The sequence below is a fragment of the Poeciliopsis prolifica genome, unplaced genomic scaffold, assembly GCF_027474105.1.
Source record: "Poeciliopsis prolifica strain line A6 unplaced genomic scaffold, Auburn_PproV2 SCAFFOLD050, whole genome shotgun sequence".
In the NCBI taxonomy this organism is placed as follows: domain Eukaryota; kingdom Metazoa; phylum Chordata; class Actinopteri; order Cyprinodontiformes; family Poeciliidae; genus Poeciliopsis; species Poeciliopsis prolifica.
Window position 1 is genome coordinate 397,362 of NW_026562425.1, and position 15,807 is coordinate 413,168.

The 15,807-nt window shown below is 37.5% G+C and overlaps 2 protein-coding genes across 2 annotated transcripts; one reads left to right on the plus strand and one right to left on the minus strand.

Moving 5' to 3' along the window:
• Nucleotides 1-899: 899 nt before the first annotated feature.
• pex19 (peroxisomal biogenesis factor 19) lies at nt 900-6,793 on the minus strand. The gene is made up of 8 exons (XM_055058395.1): nt 6,684-6,793; nt 5,327-5,415; nt 4,809-4,971; nt 3,736-3,821; nt 3,489-3,662; nt 3,235-3,405; nt 2,571-2,615; nt 900-2,188 (listed from the first exon to the last, which is right to left on the minus strand). The coding sequence occupies exons 1-8, from the start codon at nt 6,745-6,747 to the stop codon at nt 2,102-2,104; spliced, it is 879 nt and encodes a 292-aa protein (XP_054914370.1). The 5' UTR covers nt 6,748-6,793; the 3' UTR covers nt 900-2,101.
• A 1,729-nt stretch (nt 6,794-8,522) lies between these two features.
• Nucleotides 8,523-14,504, plus strand: LOC129378077 (myeloid-associated differentiation marker homolog). Its single transcript, XM_055058355.1, has 2 exons — nt 8,523-8,591; nt 12,147-14,504. The coding sequence occupies exon 2, from the start codon at nt 12,216-12,218 to the stop codon at nt 13,095-13,097; it is 882 nt and encodes a 293-aa protein (XP_054914330.1). The 5' UTR covers nt 8,523-8,591; nt 12,147-12,215; the 3' UTR covers nt 13,098-14,504.
• The last annotated feature ends 1,303 nt before the right edge of the window (nt 14,505-15,807 follow it).

Here is a 15,807-nt window from a genome sequence, read left to right on the forward strand (position 1 = left end):
GCACTATTGCAATATACTTTTACTAAAAGTACTTTTTAAAGAACTTTAAAATGTAAAGTACTTTAAAAGTAAAAAGTAGCATGCCTAGAAATATTTCCAGTACAAAAAAACTAATACTTTTGTAGAAGACAATTGAAGTGCTGAGTTACCAATGATGTCAGCAGATGGAGAAAACTATAGTTATGTAGTTTTGGAATTTACAATTATTTACATTTAAAGTATATCAGTTTTAAGTATGTCAAAATAAGGTAAATTAATTACAGTGACAATATGTAGTGCTTATTGTGGCTTTCTTTATTATGTCCAAATGGTTCCACAGAAAACAACATTAGAACATCAGTGTTTAAACAATTCGTGTGGTAAATTTTTTTTATTAGTTTAAAACATATTTTTTCTTCTGCCAATGAACTTACAGTGATTAGTATATTCAGAAATTGTACTTAAATGAGTGTTACTTTAATAACATAATTTCAGTAAAATAAAAATCGCAGTGCAGTAAAACTAACTGTAACTAATCACCTGATATTTTCCTATAAGAATATAGAAAATCTGCAATTTGGTCACATTAAAAACTTTGGTATCTTTCCTTTGCAAAATGTATTTTATTAAACACAATAGAATAAAATTGTTGAGATTTATTACCTATTTCACTTCATATAACTACAAGTTATATGAAAAATAACTTGTAGTTATACCTTGGAAAACTTTTTGAACATTTTATGCCTTTATTTACTCTCAAAAATGGTCAAAAATATGTCTTATGTTTTATATGGAGATGTTTCTTTTTATGTTTTTAAGGCCGCTTTGAGTCTGAATGTAGTAAATGTAACATACAAATTTTGTTTCAGCGACTTCTTATAAGAAGGCAACCAACGGAGTAAAAACAGACTGAAAACATATTTCTATACACATATCAATGTTTTATTACATTTACAAAACACAGTAGTGTCATAATGGGTTGCATTTCGTTTATTTTCAGGGTCAGCCCTGGGAGCTGATTAACGTTAACCCCAAACCATGTGACCAGACCTCCACAGCAGCTTCTCATTCAGCTGCTTCTGATGGACCTCTGATGTCTGTTCAGTGCATAGCTAAATCCTTTGACAGTACCCCTTTATTGTGCAGTTACAGATGGGCCAATGGCCATGTTAATTCTGGATCTCTCTCTATTGTTACCGAGGAAAAGTGTTGTCTACAAAGCAAAGAGTCACTGATGAAAAGTGGCTCGCTGGAATAAACAAACCAAAAAGGGCGTTGATGCGTTACCAAACAGTCCATCTGCACACCAGGTACACATTTATCCCTCTTCATGTGACACAATATGATGCTTCTCTTCTCACCTTTTCTGGAAAGAGACCTTACATGTGATTATCGCTCTAAAATCCCACTGTGGTCGTATTGTTTTTTTTTTCCTGCATGTTAAAAACACAGGGAATCACACAGGAAGCACTTAGTACAGTAATTCAACACTCTAATGATCACTGTAACCACAGCAAAGCCATTCAGGAATCAGGTCCGTCACTTCACATCAAAACCTGGGAGTGGGAATAACTGGAGGGGCGTAGATCTTGTTTAGTTCCTGGCAGGTTAATTACTTTTAAAGTTTTAAACAAGAAAAGAAAATTTTGCTGATCAATACTACCACATCTTTACCTCATTATTAAAACTATGACTGAATTAGCTAACTGAATAGCAGCAAAAGAGCTAAAAACTGAACTCTAGCTGCTTTTGAAAAGGCACCACTCAAACCTGGGAGTTGTCAGGAGAGAATTTACCACGAGGCTAAACAGTCAGTAAATTCAACATGGAGAACAGCTGAGCTCATTTCTTCTCCAGAAAATCCTGTTAAAATTAATCGCAGAGTTTCTGCAACCGCTAACTATCACAAATATCTTTGACGGTGTTAGAGAGTGTTGGGGTTTTCTTTTGGGTGTTTACCTCCAGTTGTTTTTACACACACACCTTTCTACGACGAGAACCTGCATCCTGATCTCATTCCTTCCTGACCCGCATTTCACTCTCTAAAGTCCTCCCTGCTGCTGAAACACACACAGAGGAACCGTTTACTTCAGATCTTCTGACGGACCGCCGCACCACGTCATCACATGACGGAGCACTGCTCCGCTGCCCCGGCCCCACCCACTCCCGGCAGGTTGAGGGAGTCCATGTCAAAGTTAAAGCCGGGAGGCTGCAAAGGAAGCAGAAATAGAAACCTTCATAACTGAATACATCTGACTGAGACGCCTGTCATCACAAAATCTGACTCAAAGTTCATATTTTTGGCTATTTTTATGTATATCGGAATCTTCCTAAAGTAATGGCCCAAGTCATTAAGAAAGGAAGGAAGAAAGGAAGAAAAAAAAGAAATAATCAAACAAACAAGAAAGAACCCTACCCTCACCCTAAATCTAAAAAGAAAGAAAAATAGAAAGATGGAAAGAAACAACAGGAGCAAGAGAGAGAGAGCGAGACAGAGAGAGAGAAAGAAAAATTTATTCAATTTCAAGACATCCTTAAGACCAGATAAATTTATTACACACAGAACAAACAGCTGCTGTAAATCAGTTTACCGTGTCGCCTGCCAACTCCTTAGGTGGCTGGCCAAGATCCTGCAGCTGTAAAATCATATAAATATGATCAGTGTTCATTATTACTCTCTACATCCAGGAAAAAAAAAAACAATCTCACCAACGTTCTTTCAACCAAAAAGCTGACACTTAGCACATGTTTCTTTAGAAAACATGCTAAATCCAGCAGCCTTTCATGTTTTTGAGTTAAATATTTAAAGTTGATGGGAAAGTTGAAAATACCACTCGGTAATTTTGTGGTATTAGATTATCAACAATACAAATAATAGTGTTTAAAATTCAAATATAAAAAAATACAACTAAAATGAATATAATGAATATAATGTTTCATCGTAATTAAGATGAAACATTATTATCCAAAATGTTTGGATCTTTTTTCCATGATTTGTCTCTTTTATTTGCTGAAGTTGTAGCGTGTGGACTGGTAAAGATTATATAAATATGATCAGCAGTGGTTCTGCTGAATAATAAACAAACAATCAATGCTTAACCTGGGGGGCCCACGTAAAGTCTGGAGGCCCGCCAGGCTTACGACTCACTGAGTCCTAACAACAGATCTAATCATTTTAAATACATAGACAAGCTGCTAAATTATCATTTCAGCTCATTTATTTGACATGTGGAACATGAGTAGCAGCTGCATCACCTTTTGCATCAGATCCATGATGCTCTCGAACGTCCGCTCTTTATCCTCTGCCTCCTCTTCGTCATTCTCAAACAGCTTACAGATGTCTCCCATGATCTTCGCCTGCTGCTGATAGCGCTGGTGATCCTCAGCACTGAGCGTTGACTTGTTTGTCTCCAGCCACTCTGGATACTGTTCAGGAAACAACAGACACCATCAATGTAGAACAGCATGATAAAAGATTTTCCTCATCCGTTGTTAGAAATGAGGCAGACCTTGGAGGTGATCTCTTTGAGAGACGGATAGAGGACATCTTTAGAGAGGAGATTCTGCATGATGGACTGCATGATGGGGAGGATGTTTCCATCTTCACCTCCTCCGTCGCCGACTTCTTCAAGCCCCAAACCCTCCAGAGCTTTCACAAGATCATCTCCAGCCAAACCAGATGACTGAAACAAAACACATTGCCTATAAACTACTCATTATTTCCAGAGCTATTATTTATTTTCTCGGACTGCTCACCTGCAGGTTGTCTGCATTCTTGGCCAGGCCACGAAGAGTTTCTTTAAGACAGGAGGTGAACTCTTGCTGGGAGGCAGTATCAGTGCCTGGAGAGAACAAACAGCATAAGCCAAGTAAACCAGTAGAGGCACCGTTTTCAAAATGTTGATTATTTTACATTTTCATACCTTCCAACCTCAATGTCAAGGTATTTTTATGTTTGGATTTTATATGACAGACAAATGCAAAGTACCACATAGTCATGAAATGGATTTTTATTCATAAAAATTTGACCAGTTCTCCTGCGGTTTGTCTCTACCAGCTTTGTACATCAAGTGACTGAAATTTTTACTCTTCTTCTTTGTAAAATCATTGAGTGTAGTGTAGAAAAACTGGATGGAGATCCAGATTCTCAGCCGGATTTAGATTTTCACCATATTTAGGCAGCAGATAAATATGACCGAAATCTGATATTATAAGATCAGAACAGTCTGAACAGACCAATTCTGATCTCAAAAACAATCCAATTTGTGCCACTTCCATATGTGGTACTAAATCAAATACATATCTGATTGTTTTCAAAGTGTCTGCAGTCAGAACAGTCATGTTGCTTTTTATTCTGTGTAACATGCATCATAATTCTGGACCAGAAGAAGCCAGACACTGTACATCCGGACGTAAACAATGGAAGAAAAATGTAATTTTAAAATTATGAAAGAAAACTATGTGAGTGAAGTGCATCACATCCTCAGTCCCGCCACTCTTGGTCCAACTACGTCTCTAGAAAGACTTTTATGACTTCTAATAAAATATTTAAAAGCAGATTTCAGTGAATCGAAGTTTGCAATTCAGTAAAAAGAGAAGAGAATGCAAAAACAAAAGTACCTTTGGTTCTACCTAAGATTCTAGCAAGGTTTTAATTAATCTATAATAATTTTGCTTGAATTAATAAAATATAAAGGCTATCTCCATTAACCATCTGTTCTGGCAGGTCAAATCTGTATCATTCTTGAATTAGAGTTGTGCGCACAAGAGAGATGACATGAACACTGTTCCAAGGAACTGTAAATAAACTCTGTTCAGGGAGCACTTACCAACTTTTCCTGCAGCCTCTGAGAGTTTGTGGAAGTGCTGCAGGAGTTCTGATTCCTCCTCGGCGAGCTCGGACATGGCCTTCTCAAACTCCTCCTTGGCCTGGGCCGCCATGTCCCCCTCAAACAGGGTCTCGAAAAGTTTGCTGTCCTCTAATAGAGGAGGCTGAATAAAAAGAAACATTTAAATAAACATACAGGTTATTTTTACCTGCATTTACACTGCAGGGTATTTATGACAAACTTTGACCTTCTCAAATCAGCTTAGAATCAGTGCTTAAGACTTTAAAGAACTGCAAAAAATGTTTTGTTCAATAAACTGTCAAATGTTAAAAACCTGTAACAAAGCCCAAAAAAAATTGCCTTTAAATTATTCATCTTAATGGTAAAACAGTTCCCTGCAAAAAAGATCCAAACGGGGAAAAAAACTTCTCACAAACCAAGTTGAGCGTAGTCTCTCATTATCAGGAGGAAAAATCAACCTGCTGGAGAAAAATGAGCATGAAGAAGAAAAAACAAACCTTTCCTGCCTTGCTGCTGGCAGAAGATGAAGCAGCTGCAGGTTCAGGTGCTGAAGCAGCAGAGGCTTTATCAAAATCATCCAACGCACCTGAAGAGACAAGATAACACGAGATCAGATTAAGTTAGTCACAAATCTAACGGCTAATCATTTATTTTTAGGAATTAGGAGAAATGACAAAGAAGAAATCTAAGGATATAAGCAAAACTTTAAACCATTACATAAATAAATGTCCGTATGTTGCTAGAAAAATATAACACTACAATATGGTAATTGACTTGCTGTTTAGAATAACAATCATATTGTTGAGGTTTATTTGAAAAGTCATGTTCTTAGGGATGTTTACAAAAATGTAACTTACTGATAAATAATTTTCTGATTATGTTCTGCAGGAGAGAAAAGAACCCTGAAGCATGAGAAGAATATGCACATTCTGGGATTTGAACCCAGGTCTGGGTTGCTGCAAAGCACCAGCTCCAACATCTGCACTACCACACACCGAGCACTAAACAACCGATTCGGTTCAACACAGGCTGTTTAGCTATTAAACTAAGATACTGATTACTTGTCTCAAACGTCCGAAGCTGCTGCTGCATCCAGCTCATTTCACCTTAAAGGTACACGATCCAAAAAATCTCTATTATTATTCCAGGTAAAAACCAATGATGCAAAAATCAAAACATCTACTCAAAAGCCTTGATTTTATGAGTCCAGTTGTAGCTACTGAAAAAATAGAGTTTTTATTACTTTGTTAAATCAGCTTTTTTTACTGGGAAAACGTATGAGCTCAATAACTGTAAAATTGTATCCAGAGTAATTATTTTTGGTTAGGGTTACTCTTTCAATATGTCTCAGTTGCAAATTAGATCGTTGCATATTATAATTGCATTAAACAGTGACATAACAACAAATTAAATATTGAAATACGTATAATTTCTTTGCAGTAGTCCTGGCAGACATTTTAACTATCAGTGTTGAAAGCCTGCTCCCTCCTAAAATGTACGTGAGTTTAAAAAAATGACCCATAATGTAATTAAGTTATGACAAATACACCAGACAACGGTGAGTAAACAGTAAAAGTACAGATTTAGAGTAAATGAAGGCCGGCTTTTGTACGTTAAACAACCAAAACTGCTCACTGTTTTCGGAGTTTAGGAATATAAATGAGTTTTTTTCCACTTTACAAACAGTCGGAAGGCCACTAAAGGCTGATCCAACTGTCAACGGTCATGTTAGCCCCGATCCGCTGAGTCCCGACACGGACACAAAAACAAACCAGGGGTCCCAGTTGGGCTTTCCAGGAGGTTTAACATCCCAGGGAAACAACCCGTCAGGACAAACCTCCTGTCAACACTCACTGTCCAGTAATTCGTCCAATTCTGCATCGCGTCCGCTTGACGGATCTCCTGCTCCTGACGCCATGATGTTCAACAGCCCGCACGCAACCTGCGAACTCTTCCGAATGCTTCCGAACGGCCCCGGGAACTGCAACGTCACAACAGAACCTCTGACGCAGCCATTCAGTTGCTCACTGGTTACATCTTGCAGCGCCACCTAGAGGTTTTCCAGCCAACATATCGGCCCAAACCAGACGACAGATTTTTTTAAAAATTTTTAAATTAAGAAACAGATATACTATTTTTTGCAGCTGTTGCCACTTAATACAAATCGTATTTTTATTTGGACTATGAATATTCAGTGACATTACTGTTGCATATGTGTTAACCTTTTTGTTTGTCTCAGGTCAGTAAGGTCACTACAGAAGAGGATTAGGGCCACCAAGAAAAAAAAATTACTTTAATCTCAGAATTCTGAGATTTAAAAAATCTTTTTTTTTCCGGTGGCCCTAATCCCCTTCCGTAGTAGGGTGACTTCAGCGTAAGGAGTGAATTTTTGCCAAAAAAAACATGGAAATTTATGAGTTTCAACATTAAAAAATGTGTGAGAAAAAAACTCAGAAATTTTTAGAGTTATGCTAGAAATTTACCAGAAAACACTTGGAGTTTCAAACACAAAAAAAGAGACCTTTTGGAAATCTTTCAGTTTCAAAAACCAAACATTAATCTCCTATTTCTCCTTCAAGACAGTTTCAGAACCACACTTACAGGTGGCAACAGAAAAAGGAGACTAGGTGATAGTTACTGGTAACCACCAAATGTCAAGCGCAATAACAGTCAGGAGAAAATATCTTTTTGACTAAAGTGAATTTGAATAATACATAGACCAGTATTGATAAACTTTACATCCATAATAATGTCATAATAAACACATATAAACAAAACAAAAAATATATACTTTATGAAAACAAAGTCAAGACAGAGTAATTGAAGGCATCTACAGTATGATCAATTTTAAAGTGTAATTTATAGTGATATTTCAGAGATACTTCCTATAAAGTTTGACTCCAACCTGTGGATTTTATGATATAAACATTATTTCTTAACATGGATTTCAGCCAAAATGAAATAAATAAAAGGTTGACTTTTTAGACAGATTTCACTGTGAGATAAAGCTAAAAATATGAAACTATTTAAAGGAGTTTTGCACATTTTTATTACATATGACAAAAGTTGTGATGGTTGCTCTAATGTTTTAGAGCAACCATCTAAATCTGACTCATTTCAGACATAATAGTGGGTGATGTCATTCGGCGGAGGCTTTATCTCCCTCATGAAAGTGCACTAAAAAATTTCCCCGTCTTTTTTTTTTTTTAAAGTTAGTCAGGAAACGTAGAAGGCCTTCGGTGAATTTACAATGTAGCCAGGCAACACATACAAATAAACCAAAGCTGCAGCCGTGCAGCATGTTGTGGCAATCTGAAAGTTAAAAATACAATGGTATTACTATTGCATAGCAGAGAATTATGCAAGTTTCACAATAAAAACTTAGAATACTCATAAGTTTCCCTGTATAAACTTTGACTGAATGAGTGAAGTCATATTGTAGTTACAAACAGGAGACTTCAGCAGTCAGCACAATGTAAGTAACCATCGAAACGCAAGAGGCTGAACTTTTGCTCTGTGGGAGTTGAGCAACAGAAGCCCCGGTCATTTGGTCGTCATCGTTGTTGGAGGAGGAGGAGCAGGAGGAGTTCAGACAGATGTGAATAACGGTGCATATGTTCACCGCCAAATTTGGTTTTCTGGGCGTGGAGCCGCCGACCTGGGGGTGGGTTAGAAAATTCAGCCAGAGGGCTGAGGAGTTACAATCTGCATCTTTCTACCTCTGCTTGCTCTGGAGAACAGAGACCAGCATCAGGAAAAAAGGTAAGAAACGTCTTCATTTAACAGGAAAAACAAAATCAAGGGATTTTTGTGAACCCAGCACGATAAGATTTGTCATTTAAATAGTTTTTTTAAATTCTTAAGAATGCCACTTATAAGATTTAAATGTACATAAAATAGGTTATACATGTTGGAGAAAGTGTAAGCTTAAAAAGAGTAGAAAAGGTGAAAGTTAAGTTTATGTTATTTAATGTTCCACATGTTCAACAACTTAATTGCTAAAATTTTTTCTATTTTAGCTGATTTTTGTTATGAATTTCTGTTCCAGTCCAGTGCCACTTTCTGTAGAGACTCATGTGCAGAAGAAGGGTGTGGCAGCCTGAGAGGCACCAACGTTATCGAGTTTTACTTCAACATGAGCCACTAGCAGTCAGATGAGCTATAAATAAAATAACATTTTCTTAAGGCTGGAAATGAAAAACGTTTAACAAATAAAAATCAGTCTGGATGGTGGAAATGCAACAACTTAAAAGTCTTTGTTGTTTTTTTATTGTAATTATGCATATATTTTGCTGCACTGTCACAAATGGCTTAAAGTATTTTTGGTTGTATAAAAAAATCCTCATTATTATTTCTTTTCTAAATGGAGCAACCTGTTTCAACCTCTTGCAATTTCTACACCGCTAAGTCCCATTCAAAAAGCTTTTTAAGCAATTCACCATTACTGTTCATTTTATATTTATTTATTTTCCATTCCTTCCTTCAGTTAAACATAATTGATGAGTCCCAAAGAAAAATTTAGTGTTTTATTGTTTTTCACCTGGAGAAACCTTGTTGACTTTTTTACGACAGTTTTCAAAACATTTCCATTTGGGATAATAAATAAAATCAACTTGTTCAGCCTAAAAGCCGTGGAACTGCAATTTAAGGGGTTTAAAATTTAGAAAACACCAGAATTTTTGTAATGTATAAAGAGAACTGGTGTTGATAATGACATTCATGAAATAAAAATGGAACAAGGAATACAGTGACACAAAACATTTGTTTTAAAATATGACTCTGTGTCTAAATGATAGATTTATTTTGAATCTACAGCTGGGTTTTCAAAGTGGTTCTATAATGCCAGGCACTTCACCTTCTCATGGCAAAGAGAGAAAAATTATTCTAAATTTAGATTGGTAGATATTTTTTCCTTACAGTTTGTCTTGCTTAATTATGCAGCTGTACCAGTGAACCCTGCTGCATGTTGAGGTGCAGGAAGCAGGGCGTGGCAGGCAGCACGCCACCTTGAATGTCAGGGACTGAACTTCACTAAAAGCCTGGAACAGATCCATAACTTTAGATAGAAACTAGCTCCCTTCTAATATTCTGGCTCTAAATTAATTATAGTCTTTTTGATTAAGGAATTTGTTCCAACCTCTTCACTTTAAATTTTTTATGTGCCATGGGTCAGTTTGATTCAAATTATCAGATTTTTTTGCCCTTTCTGACTCACTGTCACAGGGATCGTTTTCCAACAGAGGCCTGTCTTGTGTTTTGACCCATCATGCATTTTGCTGTAAATGGATTACAGGTCAAATTGAGTAAGTGATGTTGTGTCATGACAACGAAACAAACAGCACGCCTTGACCTCTTGGAAAGTTGCTTCCTGAACGCCTCGTTCCTGCATGCTGTCATGTCCTCTTTTTAAAGTGTGAACTTGTAATGTTTTCCGTGCTGCGCTGCAAAAAACAACACTTTTTCCACACTTTTCCTTTTTCTCCTATATGTCATTTCTTTCCTAACTGAATGCAGCAGGCGGGAAAGCAGTGGTGGTGGCAGGAATGGGGCTGGATTTTTCCATGCTGAACCCTCATGTATGTTTTGAATGGTTTACGCAAGCTGGTAGCCACAACTGCAAAAGCTGGAGAGGGGAGGGGAAATAACGCAAAGCCCTTATGGAAACCATGAGGGGAGCTGCTACTAAATAGCAGGGAAGGAGTGCAGATATGAGTCGCCAGTTGTTCAGACAGCAACATCTGGATCACATCAAGCAAGTTGGAAAATCTGACCAGAAATCAAGGAGGAGGTGTAGAGAGTGAGGGAGAGTGGTGAAAGGAACTAGGACCACTGCTGACTCACTCTGCAGCTATTTCAACCATCACTATGTTTACACGCTGAGTCCTTCTGCGGCCGAGCGCAGGGCTTCCCCCGTCTCCCTCCGTCTCCCTCCCACCTCCTCACCCATCCTCAGGGAATTTTAACACATCCACATCTCCATTTCCTTCCCTCTTTGTTAGCTGTTTTGTCTTCTCACCTCCAATTTTAACTGTGCAGCCATGAAACTTTTGTTGGCGCTTAATAGGCCTGACATGAGCAGGAATTTTATCTTTGTTTATAGCTGTCTCCCTGTGTAAACTGAGAACTGGGAATGCACCGCTTGCGGAGCCAAATGGGTGATGAGTGTCACTAAGGGACTAGGAGTGAATGGTCAGTGCAGAATAATCAGACTCCCTCTTAACTGTAAAAATTTCCATTGAGATGGAAATGTAACTTTAAATTAACCAGATTAAATAAGTTTAGGTTTTGCAAACTGGCCGGTAGGTTTTGGTTTTCAGTGTTTCTCTTTTCAACTGAACATAGATCCATGCTAGAAACAAAACAGCACAGAAAAAACACAAAATCTTACCAAGTATTTTGTTTTGTTTATAGTGAAAATAGCTTAATACACTTGAAATAAGACAACAATGACTGACAAGTAACTTTCAAGAAGATATAAGTCAGTAATTTTAGGCAAAAACTGGCAAAAAATAATGTTTTGACATGTTAACGTAATCTTCACTGGGGTTTAAGTTCAAAATTCAAGAGCGCATTAGCTCCTTGGGAAGTACAATGACGTAGTAGGGCCTTTATAGATAGTATATTTTTGCCAAACATATTCAGAAATGTTAAGATTAATCTCAGAAATCTTCCAGCAAAACTATGGAAATTTCTGTCTGTCAAAAGTCGAACATTTTTTACCTTTGAGACTCAGAAACTTACAGTTTTGCTAGAAAATTTCTGAGATTTCTGAGATTAAATTTCTGAGATTAATCTAAAATTAAAGAAATCTAAAGAAATCTAGAAATCTATTTTACTTTTGGAGCTTGGAAATTTTCTTGTTTATTCTAAAAGACTTCTGAGTTTCTGGTGGAAATTGAATGTATTTTTTTCAATATACAATGCCTGCAAAGGGAGCGCATGAGGGAGGCCGTGTTTAGAACATGACGACAGACATGCTGAGGGGGTTGGTGGAGTTTAAAATGTCCATCCATCATGGAGGAGGTGAGCATGGAGGCTCGTCATGAAGGAACGTCAGAGTTCAAGATTCAGTGTTCAGTTCCACAAACACCTAAAGGAAGAAACGTTTCTCATCTGTAAATGTACTGTGACAATTGCATCCACAGTGGAGTCTTTATTTGTGGTTTTGAATTGGGTTTTCATGCTCCGAATTGTTGTGTCTGCCATTCATGAAAACAATAAGAACGTTGTCCGCCAGGGAAAACGGTGTGTAGGATGACTGAGCAGAGCTCACATGGTTTTATGTAAGTACTTGTTTTTCTCTTTTGTTTCTTACAGCTTACCATTTTGCTGAAGGCTGGCAGTGAAAATCTGCTTCAGGAAGAAAACCTTTGGATAAATCTCACCATGCCTGTCGTCCTGAAGTCCAGTCCTCTGCTCTGGACACGTCTGGCTGCGCTGGTCTTCACCTGTGTGGCCTTCTCTGTGGGTTTGCATGGGGCCAGACTCTACCTCCGCACTGGAGACTTTTGCATCTTCTGCTGGGCCTTCAGCTTCGCTGGGACTCTTCTCGTCATCCTAGTGGAGCTTTTCGGCCTGCAGTCCAGAGCCCCCGTTTCCTGGAAGAACTTCCCCATCACCTTTGCGTGCTACGCCGCCCTGCTCTGCCTTTCGGCCTCCATCATCTTTCCCATCTACTTCCTGAGGGGTTCTGGAGACCAAAGCGAGATCCGCGACTTCCGCATCGTGTGCACCGTTTTCTCCTGTCTGGCCACCATCGCCTATATGAGCGAGGTCACCCTCACCAAGGCTCGGCCAGGCGAGGTCGCCGGCTACATGGCCACCGCTCCAGGACTGCTCAAAGTCCTGGAGACCTTCGTGGCCTGCGTCATCTTCGTCTTCATCAGTGAACCTGTGTTGTACGACCGTCACCATTCAGTGAAGTACTGCATGTCGGTGTACTGCATCTGCTTCATCCTGACTGCAGTCATCATCCTGCTCTGCATCGGCGAGTGCACTGGGTTCCTCCCATTTCCATTCGCCCGCTTCCTTTCCGCCTACTCACTGCTAGCAGTCGTCCTCTATATGTCAGCGACCATCATCTGGCCGATCTTCAACTTTGACCCCCATAATGGTGGCCAGAAACAGAGACCATACAACTGCAGCTCTGCAGTTGGCTTGTGCACTTGGGACAAGTGCATGGCGGTGGCTGTGCTCACTGGGGTCAACTTTATTCTCTACCTGGTCGACCTCATCTACTCCACCCGCCTGGTGTTTGTCAGCGCCTGATTGTAGGAGAAGGAAGGGCTGAAAGTTACAATGGTGTATTAGGGCCATGTAGATAGATAATAACAGAGGAGTAAATGTCTGCCAAAATACTCAGAAATTTTTAAGAAAAACTTGGAAATTTCTGAGTTTGAAAAGTTAAAATTTTGCTATGCGAAACTGAAATTTTGAGATTAATCTAAGAAATTCTTCAGAAAAAACATGGAAATTTCTGCCTTTGGAAACTCAAATATTTGCAAGGACACTTCTCAAACTTTGACATTAATATCAAAAAATTTCCAGAAAAAACATGGAAATTTTTAAGTTTCAAAAGTAAAAATTTTTTTCATTTTGTCATTTTTTTGCGATAGAAATTACTGATTTGTGGAACTAATTTAGAAATATTTGCAAAACATTTTGTGAAGTTTGTGGTTATGCATGATGCCAAATGTGCCTTTTTGTTACTGTTCACATCAATCACAGACCATTGTTGTGTTCCGATTACTTAAGAGGTAAAATATTTGTGAGCTCCAAAGACCACAAATTTTAAACTTTTGAGACTTAGAAAAGATTTCTCTAGAAAATTTCTGACGTTAATATAAAAATTTCTGAGTTTTTTTCTTGCAAATTTACTCTTCTTTTCATTCTACAATGCATCAACATGCTGTTGTAGGCAGTGTACTGCAAAGGAAATTGAATTTGGTCTCCTAATTCAGGGCTGTAAAACTGCTGTTGAACATACTGCTGCAAGAAAGCGTCTGTTTCCTATAACTGTACTAGTTCTAATTATAACAAAGAGAAGTGACCCAAAATAACTCTTTGGTTGTTAAACAGGAATGAATTGTTTCAAAAAAGCAGTGGAAGAAAGCGTTTTGAAACGGTATACTAACCTCGAAGTATACCGTTTTAAAGTAGGATTTAAATCTTGTGTTCTTTCAGACTCCACTGCCAAATTTAATTTAGTTGACGTATACTGCAGGAGTGAGGATTTTAGACAAGGAAGCTTTAAAATCAGTGGTCTAGTTTACATCTACAAATACAATTTCTTAAAAAACAAAGGCTTTCTGTAGAGAATATGATTAGGACAACTTGGAAAAACATAATTCTGACTTTAATCTCAAAATTCTGCCTTTTGTTCTCAAAAGTTTCAAGTCAGAATTCTGAGATTAAAATTAGATTTCTTGGAGAAAGTTCAGACTTTTGTTTTGTTTTTTTTAGCGTCCCAAATCCTCCTCTGTATTTCTCTTTATGTTTTGCTCCCACCAACCTGAATTTTAATCAGCAACAGCCAGTTTGCTTATTTGAAAAAACATACAAATAAGCAAAGCTGATTGGTTTAACTTCATGAATGAATTAATTATGTTTTAGCTGCATATAGAAAATAAAACAGAAAATAGTTTTACGTACAGAGAAATATGTTTTTTTTGGGAGGGGGGGTTGTCTTTGTGCCCTGGTTAATGACACTGATTGTAAATGACGTCATACCACTAAATTTAGAACAGAGCACAGCGCGGCCATTTTAGCTTCGATAACCCGGAGGCATAAGCTGTGTTTGAGGAAAAACGTCTGTACCTAAGAACAGCTGATTTTGTTTCTGGTACACTGATTTGGGTTACAAAGATGTAAAATTTTAAGTTCACCAATAGTTGTTTATCAACTGCAATTAACTTACATCGACGCAGAGGAACTTAAATGTCACCTTGTGCTAGCAAGGTGACACTTCCGGTAGTCAGAAAAAAAGGGAACAAACGGCTACCTTTCCAACAATCCTGCCTTTTTTCCCAGTCACTTTGAGTCCTCTGTGTTTCAGCCATCGTTTAAGTTTTTCCACACTATGTTTCTGTATCGAAAAATTTTGAAACTGAGTTCAATTGACGCTGTCCCAACATCCGGGTAACCGTGACGTCATTAGCGATCAGTCCCATTTCCCACAGAAATCTTAAAATCTTAAAACTACCCTAAACAGAAGAATGATTGAGTATGAGTCATTTTAAAAATTACAAACGTAAAGATATTTGTTTGTTTTAAATCTGACAGTGAATGTTTGGAGAAATAATAACAAAAAACTGTAAAATAACATTTAAAAAAATCATAAGATCAGACAAATCCACTGAATCTGTGCAACTCAAAATACAACACAGTTTTCTTACACATGTCGAAAATTTTCCTTAATTTTTGCCTATTTTTAAAAAATGTTTTATGATTTCATTCTGTTTGTAAGACTGCCATGCTTTATGTTTCATCTAATCCAGAAAGGGTTTTTCCATTAAACTGGTTTTCTTTACTTATTATGATATTGTGTACTGTGGGCCTTGTTGAGTTGTATGAATTGATGGATTTCTCTAATGACATGAGAAAATTGTCCAAGTTAAAGTAGTCTGAAAGAAAAGTAATGTTTTTGATTATGCAATCAAAGACATTTGATTGCATAATCAAATGTCTTTATTGCATTTGTTTATGCAATAAGACATAATCCAATGTCTTATCGCATGATGTGTGTTGGTCAAATGTCAAATATTTTATTGTGTAAGCCGCAAATAGACAAAATGATCATTTTTAAATGTCTGTAGTCATTCTTAAAAGCAATTTGAAGTCTTTATGTATACACTATTTGAAGTTTATATTTGTTTTCCAAATATAAAGTTAATGATTTTTCTCACAACCTTGAAAAACCAATATGCTTAGCGATTGTTAATGAAGAGTCAAATGAAAATAATTTTTAACTTTTTAACAT

Coding starts and splice junctions, on each gene's coding strand:
- LOC129378077 (XM_055058355.1), top strand. CDS start 12,216: ATGCCTGTCGTCCTGAAGTCCAGTCCTCTGCTCTGGACACGTCTGGCT.
- pex19 (XM_055058395.1), bottom strand. CDS start 6,747: ATGGCGTCAGGAGCAGGAGATCCGTCAAGCGGACGCGATGCAGAATTG. Junction 5,416..6,683: donor ATTGGACGAATTACTGGACA/GTGAGTGTTGAC, acceptor TTGTCTCTTCAG/GTGCGTTGGATGATTTTGAT. Junction 3,822..4,808: donor AGAGGCTGCAGGAAAAGTTG/GTAAGTGCTCCC, acceptor TGTTCTCTCCAG/GCACTGATACTGCCTCCCAG.